We start from the raw sequence: 12,975 nt of genomic DNA on the forward strand, positions 1-12,975 counted from the left end.
AATGGGGACAACCCTGCACTAATTGCCGCAACGCCCTTTTTGGTGTGCATGCAGCTTCACACTGATGATGTGATGATGTCTATCAGGTATATGCTTACTATGTTCACCTTCTTAGTTTAGCATGTTAGTATGCTAACATTTTCAAGTTAACACTAAACACTTGAAGTACAGCTGATAGAAATGTCATTAGTTTTGCAGGTATTTAGTCATAAACAGAAGTATGTTTTGGCCTGATGGTGGCACAAGATGAAAAGTTAGAGATCACCAAAATTCAAAAGAAAAGTCACACATCAGAGACACAGTCCACAAATAACAAATAAATATGTATGACATTTCAGAAATCAATGCTGAGCAATTCCTAAATTCTACCCTTTTTTATTCATTAGCAAAATGTGAAATAATTCATATAGAAAAATAGATTTAGTTCATATTGTTCTGTAGAAGTAATAATATTGCCATCCCTGAGCACTAATAGACCTGCATATGTGCCTGCGAGGAAGAAGTGCAGCTGGTGCAGCTTTACTTCAAACACATCTTTCAGTTGCACCCCCCTCTGCTCATGAATTCCCCCTTCATATTTCTGACCGCATTGAAGTGACAGAACAGTGTCTGAATCTACTCAGTAGCGTGCAGTGCTCATGCTGGGCTATTACACCGGCTCACACAGAGCCAGAAGTTACCACGGTCTGAAAGAAAGCTAACACGAGCTGTCTTCCGTGAATTTAGTAAGAGGGACAGCTCTTTATATTAGAAAGGTGGGAGTCATGGAGAGACTGAATAGGTGTATGGATATTTATTAACCCTAATCGCCAGGTTCAGGCTGTGTACAGAGACGAAGAGAAAGTGATTTATTCTGTCTTTTCTCTTCTCATCTCCATTTAACAAGAATAAATCTATCTTAAACATGAGAAAAACAAAGGCTTCTTCAGCTGTCAAAATGACGTAATCTGTAGCTTAAAGGACAGAATGTTTTGGCTGCGAAGATGTGCGCCACCTGAAATGTGAAACAACATGAAGGACGCTGCTGTAATGTGTCTACGTACGTATATCCGAGACTGCCCTCCCAAGAAGGGACTTTAATTTCAGCAAGTGCCTCAAAATTCTTTGCTTACATTCAGAGTGAAACTGGGGATGTTGCAGTTCTTGGTCTTTGCCCTATAGGCCACCAGGGCGGGCGCCCTAGATGTTTTTTAAATGAAATTATCTGCAAAATGTCCACTGATAACATATGTCATTTGTTCTTTCCTGTAATATGTGGTTTTGCAATACAACATCTACGCTAAACAGCTAAAGTTGTTGATGTTTTTTATTAGGTAAGATTAGGGAAAGATTGGTTGAAGCACAAGACAGGACGTGTTCACTTTATTGATATTATAACCAAAATCATGATATTATCTTCTTAACCTTAACCAAAGTTATCCATCCATCCATCCATCCATCCATCTTCATCCGCTTATCCGGGGTCGGGTCGCGGGGGTAGCAGCTCCAGCAGGGGACCCCAAACTTCCCTTTCCAGGGCCACATTAACCAGCTCCGACTGGGGGATCCCGAGGCGTTCCCAGGCCAGGTTAGAGATATAATCCCTCCACCTAGTCCTGGGTCTCCCCCGAGGCCTCCTCCCAGCTGGACGTGCCTGGAACACCTCCCTAGGGAGGCGCCCAGGGGGCATCCTTACCAGATGCCTGAACCACCTATCTCTAAGGGAGACGCCAGCTACCCTCCTGAGGAAACCCATTTCGGCCGCTTGTACCCTGGATCTTGTTCTTTCGGTCATGACCCAGCCTTCATGACCATAGGTGAGGGTAGGAACAAAAACTGACCGGTAGATTGAGAGCTTTGCCTTCTGGCTCAGCTCTCTTTTTCGTCTAACGGTGCGATAAATTGAATGTAATACCGCACCTGCTGTGCCGATTCTCCGACCAATCTCCCGCTCCATTGTCCCCTCACTCACGAACAAGACCCCAAGGTACTTGAACTCCTTCACTTGGGGTAAGGACTCATTCCCTACCTGGAGAAGGCACTCCATCGGTTTCCTGCTGAGAACCATGGCCTCCGATTTAGAGGTGCTGATCCTCATCCCAGCCGCTTCACACTCGGCTGCGAACCGATCCAGTGAGTGCTGAAGGTCACAGGCCGATGATGCCATCAGGACCACATCATCTGCAAAAAGCAGCGACGAGATCCCCAGCCCACCGAACTGCAACCCCTCTCCACCCCGACTACGCCTCGATATCCTGTCCATAAATACTACAAACAGGATTGGTGACAAAGCGCAGCCCTGGCGGAGGCCAACTCTCACCTGAAACGAGTCCGACTTACTGCCGAGAACCCGGACACAGCTCTCGCTTTGGTCGTACAGAGATTGGATGGCCCTGAGAAGGGACCCCTCACCCCGTACTCCCGCAACACCTCCCACAGTATCTCCCGGGGCACCCGGTCATACGCCTTCTCCAGATCCACAAAACACATGTAGACTGGTTGGGCATACTCCCAGGCTCCCTCCAGGATCCTTGCGAGTAAAGATTTGGTCCGTTGTTCCACGACCAGGGACGGAATCCGCATTGTTCCTCTTCAACCTGAGATTCGACTATCGACCGAACCCTCCTTTCCAGCACCTTGAGTAGACTTTACCGGGAGGCTGAGAAGTGTGATACCCCTGTAATTGGCACACACCCTCTGGTCCCCCCTTTTAAAAAGGGGAACCACCACCCCGGTCTGCCACTCCTTAGGCACCGTCCCCAGACTTCCACGCAATGTTGAAGAGGCATGTCAACCAAGACAACCCCTCCACACCCAGAGCTTTAAGCATTTCTGGGACGGATCTCATCAATTCCTGGGGCTTTGCCACTGTGGAGTTGTTTAACTACCTCAGCAACCTCCACCAGGGAAATTGATGCCAATCCCCCTCATCCTCCAGCTCTGCCTCTACCATAGAGGGCGTATTAGTCGGATTTAGGAATTCCTCAAAGTGCTCCTTCCACCGCCCCTATTACCTCCTCAGTTGAGGTCAACAGCGCCCCATCCTTACTGTACACAGCTTGGATGGTTTTCCGCTTCCCCCTCCTGAGGTGGCGAACAGTTTTCCAGAAGTACCTTGGTGCCGACCGAAAGTCCTTCTCCATGTCTTCTCCAAACTTCTCCCACACACGCTGCTTTGCCTCTTTCACGGCAGAGACTGCAGCCCTTCGGGCCCTTCGGTACCTTGCAACTGCCTCCGGAGTCGTCTGGGATAACATATCCCGGAAAGACTCCTTCTTCAGTCGGACGGCTTCCCTGACCACCGGTGTCCACCACGGTGTTCGTGGGTTACCGCCCCTTGAGGCACCTAAGACCCTAAGACCACAGCTCCTCACCGCAGCTTCAGCAATGGAAACTTTGAACATTGTCCACTCGGGTTCAATGCCCCCAGCCTCCACAGGGATGCACGAAAAGCTCCGTCGGAGGTGTGAGTTGAAAGTCTGTCGGACAGGGGCCTCCTCCAGACATTCCCAATTTACCCGCACTACCCGTTTGGGCTTACCAGGTCTGTCCAGAGTCTTCCCCCACCCCTGACCCAACTCACCACCAGATGGTGATCGGTTGACAGCTCCGCCCCTCTCTTCACCCGAGTGTCCAAAAACATACGGCCTCAGATCAGATGAAACGATTATAAAATCGATCATTGACCTTTGGCCTAGGGTGCTCTGGTACCAAGTACACTTATGAGCATCCCTAAGTTCGAACATGGTGTTCGTTATAGACAATCCATGACTAGCACAGAAGTCCAACAACAAACAACCACTCTGGTTTAGATCAGGGAGGCCGTTCCTCCCAATCACGCCTCTCCATGTGTCTCCATCATTACCCACGTGCGCGTTGAAGTCCCCCCAGCAGAACTATGGAGTCCCCGACTGGAGCCCCATGCAGGACTCCACTCAAGGTCTCCAAGAAGGCCGAATACTCCGAACTCTTGTTCGGTGCATATGCACAAACAACAGTCAGAGTTTTTTCCCCCCACAACCCGCAGGCGTAGGGAGGCGACCCTCTCGTCCACCGGGTTAAACTCCAACGTAGCGGCGCTCAGCCGGGGGCTTGTGAGTATCCCCACACCCGCCCGGCGCCTCACACCCTGGGCAACTCCGGAGAAGAAAAGAGTCCAACCCCTATCCAGGAGTATGGTTCCAGAACCAAGACTGTGCGTAGAGGTAAGCCCCACCAGATCTAACCGGTAGCGCTCCACCTCCCGCACAAGTTCCGGCTCCTTCCCCCACAGAGAGGTGACATTCCACGTCCCCAGAGCCAGCCTCTGCTGCCCGGGTCTGGTCCGTCGAGGCCCCTGACCTTCACTGCCACCACAGCTCTCTCTCAGGGACAGCTCTTTATATTAGAAAGGTGGGAGTCATGGAGAGACTGAATAGGTGTATGGATATTTATTAACCCTAATCGCCAGGTTCAGGCTGTGTACAGAGACGAAGAGAAAGTGATTTATTCTGTCTTTTCTCTTCTCATCTCCATTTAACAAGAATAAATCTATCTTAAACATGAGAAAAACAAAGGCTTCTTCAGCTGTCAAAATGACGTAATCTGTAGCTTAAAGGACAGAATGTTTTGGCTGCGAAGATGTGCGCCACCTGAAATGTGAAACAACATGAAGGACGCTGCTGTAATGTGTCTACGTACGTATATCCGAGACTGCCCTCCCAAGAAGGGACTTTAATTTCAGCAAGTGCCTCAAAATTCTTTGCTTACATTCAGAGTGAAACTGGGGATGTTGCAGTTCTTGGTCTTTTCCCTATAGGCCACCAGGGCGGGCGCCCTGGATGTTTTTTAAATGAAATTATCTGCAAAATGTCCACTGATAACATATGTCATTTGTTCTTTCCTGTAATATGTGGTTTTGCAATACAACATCTACGCTAAACAGCTAAAGTTGTTGATGTTTTTTATTAGGTAAGATTAGGGAAAGATTAGTTGAAGCACAAGACAGGACGTGTTCACTTTATTGATATTATAACCAAAATCATGATATTATCTTCTTAACCTTAACCAAAGTTATTTTGTTGCCAAAACCTAACCAAAGGCAAGATTCTGTGTATGAACATTACCATTCTGAGTCCTGCATGGTGTCAGAGTTGTGAGCTTTGTACGCCCACTGTTGGCCCTAATCAACGCACTATAACTTGCATGCGTACATAATTGTGCTTCCTACTTCCTACATTTGAAAACATTGTTGCAACTCAGCATAATTCTGGCAGCAATTATGTCTCCCTCAAAATTTAGTTGGCAAAACAAATTAGTAGTATACACTGTATATATTTGAATATGATTGTCTATATTTAATTGATATTGTTAATGTTAACAGCCTCTGTGCCGGAGTAAGAATCTGGCTAAAGACTTTGCTTTTATTTTGAAATAATTCTAGTCACTAGAGGTCTAGTGTAGGAGTCTGGTGTCAGTAATTCATAATTAACCCAGAATAAAACACATCTGTCAGGAATGTTTGAGTTTGTCACAGCACTGTGAGACTTGTCAGCACTTGGTGAAAATAGTACAATAACACCCATCCATATGTCACAGCTCAGCTTGTTGGCCTGTGGTTCTTATCTCCGTCCGACTGTATACAGACCAGCTGTTACAGCGGTGAGTTTTGCCAAACTGAGTAGCTCCAGGCAGGGGGTCTAGTGTTATCTGAACGTTATTGTGTTAAGTTGGCATATTGCATGCCGTGCTGAGCTGTAGTGTGCATGCCATGCTGTGCTATGTTGAACTGGGCCGCACTGTGAGCTAAGCACAAGTGTGAGGTTGTAAAAGGCAAGCTCTGAACACTGGCTAACTCCTCGGGGTGCACAGAAACAAGCTCAGATACTACGCTCACACTGTGTGTGTGTGTGTGTGTGTGTGTGTGTGTGTGTGTGTGTGTGTGTGTGTGTACAAAATATTGCTGGTGTGTGTATATCCTTCTCAAAGCACATGTAGTGTGGTGTGTGTGAAGAGTCCTTTAGGTGACACACACACACACACACACACACACACACACACACACATACACTGCACACACTAACTTTGAAGGAAGCAGCCCGACTCTGAAATGGAGAACAAGTGTGATAAGACAGAGCGATGGAAAAGAGGAGGAGGAGGGAAGGAGGGAGAGGAATAAGGGAGAGAGCAGCAGATGTAAAAAATGTCTGGAGGGAGATAAGGAAACAGAAAAGCAGAAACAAATGAAAAGGGAATGAAAATTGTACTGAAATGTAAACCAACAATACCTTTTGTTTTGTTTAAAGCTTTATGTTTAACACAGACATGAATGTGTATGTGCTTGCGGGTGTGTTTGTGCATTTGTGATTAATGGTGAAAACTGGCCTTTTCCCCCAGTCTGTATGAGAGGACTGCACAGCCTTGAGCTACAGCAATGCTATTTGACCTGACAATCTTTCTGCTCAGGCCCACACAGATGCATACACAATTGAGCTTGTACACATACACAACAACAGACATAAGAGCACATATGTATGGGTGCACATAAGGCTAAAAGCCCAGAGTTAGTAACAAGTGTTCTAGCATAGAAAAGCAGTTTGGAAGGCAGTTATTTTTAGAGTTTAATGACTAGGGCTTGGTATCGTTCAAAAATATTCAATATCGGTACAGATATCAATACTGTGACTTCGATACCGGTTCCTAAACGATACTTTTTTCGATACCAAATTTATAAAACAAAAGGAAATTACAACATTACACATTACGGCACAAATCTTTTTATCTATTTTTCAGCTACTACTACGTTAGCCCCATCTCTGTGCATAACGTAGAGTTTTTCCTGCGTGCCCCTACGACATGTAACGTTAGACAGCCAATCCCAAACATGAATAGATCTTAGTAGAAGTATGCTGCATGCTTATTGGTTCACTGATGCTGATGAGATTTACTCCTTAGGTATTGAAATTTGGTATTGAATGACAAGGCATTTTTCGATTCTCGATCGTTTAGAGGGTATTCGGTCGGTGCCTTAAAAGTATTGAATTCGGTACACTATTAATGACATCAGTGACGATAAAGAAACAAACTAACCACTGATCCCTGCATGTTACCATAAGACACCTGACTACGGGGTGTGGTTGGGGGACCTTTGTGCTCACGTAGCTAGTTAATTTGTTCAACAACTGAGTCTCTTTCCATTCCTTGAATTAGTCTAAAGATTTTGGCGTTGGCCCTTACCAACAGTAGTTCCCGAATCTCGTTATCTCTCCAGTTAGACATTTCCATTGGCGTCTTTGTGTAAATGATCTTTCTTCTTCGAGCCTGCACCTCACTAGAATAGGTGTGTTTTCCTTCATTTCTTAGTTGGAAAGGTGATGTTATTATGTTTTCTTTCCATAATTCTGAGAATCATAATAATAAAGTTGTTGAGATCGAGATGGTATAAATATTAACTTTGAGGAAATGTGTATAACTGCAAGGGGTGCAAGAATTGTGACTGAAACTGGTAATTAGTACAGCTGTAAAATTGCTTTTCCTGCATGATTGCCCTCGTGGAAATGAACACATTCACGGTCTTAAGATGTGGTGTGGATCAAAGATAGATACAGATTTATGAAATTGTAATTAATAAAGACTAATTGACCAAAAAGTCAAAGTCAGCTGAGTCCCTAATAACACATTAAATGGAGTAATTAACTAAGGCAGTGGCCCTCAAATCCATTAAATAGACTGACACTCAGAGAGACAGATGCTTTGACTTATTAAAAGAAAAAAATAATCTGACTTTATCCAGGTCATTTCAGCACTAAGCTTTGACACCTGTAAATGTGTCTGCTATACTTCAAACATTTAGACTCCCTATAAGTAGTCAGATTGCAGAGGATTCACATAAGTAGGCCAACTCTCTGAATCTCCTATGCTCTCCTCTACAGTGGACGGAGCGATCCACCGTGCTGCAGGTCCAATGCTAAAAAAGGAGTGTGCTTCCCTCCAGAGCTGTGAGACCGGAGAGGCCAAGATCACTTGTGGCTACGGCCTCCCAGCAAAATGTGAGTATAAAGTGTGTGAGTCTTTGTGTAACTTCCAGCTACTTCAGTGTGGTTTTACTGGAGTACTTCCAGGTGTGAATGTGTAGGAAAGTGTGACAGTCATGCAGGGTGTTGTTGAAAAAGGGCAAGCTGCACTGTTGATTTTCCCAAGATAAATAAAGGTTGGACAACTTAATGAATGAAAAAAACAAACAACATAAAATAAGGCTAATCTGCTGTCCTAATATGCAACAGGAACATTTTTATTCTTCTTCACAGAAACATACACAACTTAATTTAATGGTTTTTTTCTACTTAAAGTAGATTAGTTTTACTTTCCAGCCCAAACTCAACCCCCAGCAGAAACTCATCTAAGTATCCACAATAATGTCACAGCCTTCCATTTATAGCAAAGTAAATGGCACTCAATTATTAAGTGGCACTCCATTGCGGCATGTATAATGTGATGAAAGTTAAGATTCAACCTGACAGAAAAAGTATTTCTAGGTGTTTTAGTTCCAAAGAAAAAATTCTCCTCTAGCTTCCCTGACATCTAAAACACATGTGACCGTGGGGAGAGCCTCAGTACTTGATGTAGACATGAAGAAGAACTGAACAGCAGTAAGTACACTCTGAAAACTCTCTTCTTGTTTCTAGATACTGACAGGTGACCTCTTGGAAGGGCTGCAATTAACTATTATATTCATTATTAAATAATCTGTAGACGACTATCTTTTTTATTAGACCTCCATTGGAAACTAGTGGTTTAATCGACTAATTTGTTTAATTACTGCTTGAAAGTGCAGTGCTATAACATCACAGCAGAGATTGCTTAATACAAAATGTGGCAGAAAGGACATATAGCCATGAAGTCACCTCTCAGTTTAACGTGTCAACAAGACCAAAATTCGATTTCTTAAAGAGGAACTGTATCAATTTTGTAGTAGACTAGTACCAAGTCTTGGTAGTGCTAATGCATAATGTGAAAACAGTTTTTCACCTTTTGTGGCTCTAGAGGGAGCTGTGTTAAATCTGGTAAATTGCCTCAAGTGATGTCACTTGAGTCAATGTCGGTTGGGGGTTAAGACTAAAGTTTTGAAAATAAAACAAATGTGGAGGTGTGGAGTTAGAAAGAAGTGAGACCTCTGTTGCTGTAGCGCGCTCCTCATTTTTGCTTGAGGCTAGCGGCTTGAGGCTACATTAGCCACTACTAGCATAACCGAAACCGAATCTCTGACCCAACTGTCGATGGTCGGGTTGCATTGTAGATAATGTAGGTGACAAGAAAAAGAAGAAGAATGTGTGTGGAATAAAAAAGGCGATTTCCCAGTTTCTGCTATATCGATTTTAATCCTTTCCCATTGTGAGTCCGACAATGTTACAGGAGTGCAGTGCTATATAAATGGAGTGATGTGACAGATTATCCATCCTAAAAGTCTTTCAATCGGTAACACGCAGAATATACTTGTCTCATACATAAGCGTTCCCTTCCTAATACGTTAAACAGTTGCCGCCTCCCACCCCTCATTTTAAACATCATCTTTTGTGAGGAGCTAATCACAATATTGCCCACCACTGCAATGGCTTGCACACAGCATGACACCAATAGGTACTGCAATAATGCCTTCGCCAAGCTTTGTATAATATAATGACCACCCAGGTGTGCGTGCGTGCGTGCGTGTGTGTGTGTGTGTGTGAGAGAGAGATTAAAGGAACTCTGAGTCTGTGTGATATCAGCACGGAGACTTTAAGTTCACAGTGAAAGAATGAGAGAATAAAAGTAAAGAGAAGCGATGATAAAGGCGAGCTCAAGGCAGAATGGAGAGCAGGAGTAGAAGAGATAGATGAGGAGGGAGTGGGAGAGTGGTAAAAGAAGTAACACATAAAACGAAGCAGCGTGGAGGAGGCGACGGGTTTGAGGGGAGCTGAAGACAGGAGGGAATTAGTAAGAAGATGAGTTCTTACATTGTCTGCTCTCCTTTTGTTGGTTAACTTTGTGTATGTTAGCTGTAATATTTGTACACGTTGGAGTGGATGCTGCTGCTTGTCATATGTGTCCTTAAGTGTGCATGTGTATTACTTTTATGTTGATACAGTTGATTGTACGGTCTGGTCACGTGCATGTGTTGCAATAAGTGTAGTATATCAGTGTATACATTGTGGGTTGCCTGTTAGGTCTTATCACTCTCTTACCTGTAACTATCTGTCAGCATAAGATCTGTGTGACTGACTATCTCTCTGACTCACTGACTGACTAACTGTGTGTGGGTGCGTTCATATGTGCATGGACGTTACCCAGTATGTGGTATGGAGACTGGCTCTCTCCTCCCAGACTCAATATTAACTCCCAAGAATAATTCAACATGCGTCTCCTCCAATGCTTAAACACTCACAACAGGGCTTGATTACCTCTCAGCAGGAGAGAGAGAGGCGAGACAGCAACAACACAGGGAAGGCAAAGGCGGGATAACAAAGCAGGACTGTGTGAAGGCAGAGCGCTGCCGTTGAAAAGAGAAAGAAATGAAAATGAAACTCGACAGGAGAGAGGCAGGGAGGTTGAGAGAGAGGTCCAATCTCAAAGCCAACACGTGGTTTGATTTGCATGGGTTTGCCACCAGATGTGGGATTTAAAAAGCGTCGGACTCATGAGTTGCCAAATGGTCCAGAGGACCTGCTGTCAGCCCTCCATACAGAGCGTCCATCAGTGATCCCGCAGCCATTTAGCCAGCAGCATCCCAGTGGCGTAACCTAGCAACACCCGGAGCGCATGGCACACTACCGCTGCTGTTTAGCAAGAATTACAATTTGAGGGTGTTGACAGATAACAGCTGGACAATTTCAAGCAGGCCCTGTCTAAATTCACATATTAACCAAAACTTAAAGGCACTTAAATCAGCAATCTGCAATTTTAGGGCATATGAGCCACTGTAATTAGGAGGACTTGATTAGGTTAATGGTTTGATATCAGTCTGCTCACTTGTGAGCCGGCTGTGTGCTGTAAGATGCATGTGCACATGTGTATAGGTGTGCGCTTGTGTGTGTTATGTGGTTGCCAAACAGGGGAGCATGGGCTGAAAGTGTTGTCCAGGTGACCCAGCACCCCAGAGCTCACCTGTGTACCGATAAACACTGCTGCAACCCTGCTAACCTGTTCCCCAGTCGGCCCTAGCTCCCCCGCCGAACACACCGAGATACAACAACGTGCCACACTGGGGAGGGAAGGTGCCAGTGGCGGGTCTAAAGAAAATGAGAGAGAGGGACAACATGAGGTCAGAACCATACTCATTTACATCCAGTAAAGGCAGTGCTCAGCTTTAGTAACGTCAGTGCGGACTTACAACCTTGATGACCTTTAATGCTTATTCTGGTGATGAACACAGGACTACAAATACAGTGCAACATCTGAAGTTTAAGACAGGCAGTCAACTGCACACTTTAATAATTTTCTATGAAGGTAATACAAATACCTTGCAATTTGAGCATTAAAATAGGTCCAACGGAGCGATATACATTCTCTTAGCTCTGTTTTGGTCTCTACCTAAATACTTAGAAAGATATCTTTGCTGCTAAATGCTTCACTATGTTCACCAGGTAACTATGTTTGTCTCCTGTTTGGTGCAGGTAGTCTACAGTGGGCTTTTAAAGAACTTTTCTTGACAAAAGAAGCTGCCTAGCCGATGTTGCTCCGTAGAGCTGAGGGAACTGCAGAATTGAGTGATAATTCTTAATTAAAGTAAGTGGTCCATTGTAAATATGAAAATATTGATTATAGCAGCTTTAAGATTAGTTGAAGTAATAAACAAAATAAGAAAAAGATAACAACCGGCAGCACTCATCCTAAAACCCCAAAACCTCTGCAGTCACATTTTTTCTGCAGGAAAAATGTCCTGACATACCTTTCTAACATCGTTAGGGAGTGATTTCAGCCCAAAAAATCACAATGAACTGGCAATAAACTTATCCTGTAACTCAGTAAAGTGTGCAAAGCTTTGTAGCATAATTGCACACTTTGCTTTAATGTTGTCCCTAATGCTTTCTGTTTGCAGTGTCTCGTATTTTGTAGGGAAGAGTAGAGAGTTAAGGATACTGTTTGGGGAGTAAGCGGGAGTCGCACAGTTGGAGGTGGAAAAAGACGGAGGGAAAACAAGATAAAGATGGAGATGGAAAGGCCCATATAGAAAAAGTGCTGAAGGAAGTAGAGAGGTACAAAGCAAGAGAGATATCACTCTGTCAAAACTGGCTGTTATGCTCCCCTCTCTTCCCTCTCCTGCCTCGCCTCTACCAGTTTCTGTTCCCTTGGTGTCCAATTACCGTTAATTAAAATCCTCACTGCAGCTCTCCCAGACTCCCCCTCTTCCTCTCCTCCAAGACCTCCATCTCTCTGCTTTGCCTGTCGCCCTGTTGCTCACTCATTTCTGTTTTCCTTTCTTTGAAGATGTGGTGTTTCTGCCCGTCGTGATCAACAACTTAAACACCTTGTTTCATCATGTTCTTCTCATCCTCACCTTTCTATCTCTTCACCTCCTCTCTTTTTTCTCTTGCTCACTCCCCCTCCTCATCCTTTTTCTTCCTCCTTTGTATCCCGCTCTTATCCTCTACCTGCCTTTCCTTTCCCTCCCCATCTCACATCCCTCCCTGCCTCCCCCTCTCTTCGTATCATCATCAGCAGTAAGGGTTCTTTAGTAGTGCCAAGAGACTTGACAAGGCTCTGGGCTAAACACTGTAGCACTCAGACTGTGATACCTTGCTAGTTGGGGGAGATTTTTTTTCCTCCTCTTTTTTTGACAAGGTTGTCGACATCTTTGCTTCTTCCTGCCTCGGCGTCAGCAGTGTGAGCCTTCTAGGTGTTAAAAAGCTTAATCAAAGCTGCTGCTGATGAGGAGGAGCGTGATGATGATGATCACAGCAGCCCTGGTGTTAATTCATTCAGTTAATTCATTTGCCTTAAAGGAGAAAAAGGGATACAAAAAAAAAAGCTCCGGTGTTGCTT

The 12,975-nt window shown here is 44.6% G+C and overlaps 1 protein-coding gene across 2 annotated transcripts in view; it reads left to right on the plus strand.

Annotated features, from left to right (window-relative positions):
• The window catches only part of macrod1 (mono-ADP ribosylhydrolase 1), a 112,221-nt gene that overhangs the window by 75,202 nt on the left and 24,044 nt on the right, over window positions 1-12,975 (plus strand). For both annotated transcript variants that reach the window (XM_078260475.1, XM_078260476.1), the window contains exon 5: window positions 7,890-8,006. In XM_078260475.1, coding sequence (XP_078116601.1) covers window positions 7,890-8,006 — 117 coding nt within the window. The remainder of the gene's footprint in view (window positions 1-7,889; window positions 8,007-12,975) is intronic.

This window comes from Sander vitreus, chromosome 10, assembly GCF_031162955.1.
Source record: "Sander vitreus isolate 19-12246 chromosome 10, sanVit1, whole genome shotgun sequence".
Classification (NCBI taxonomy): domain Eukaryota; kingdom Metazoa; phylum Chordata; class Actinopteri; order Perciformes; family Percidae; genus Sander; species Sander vitreus.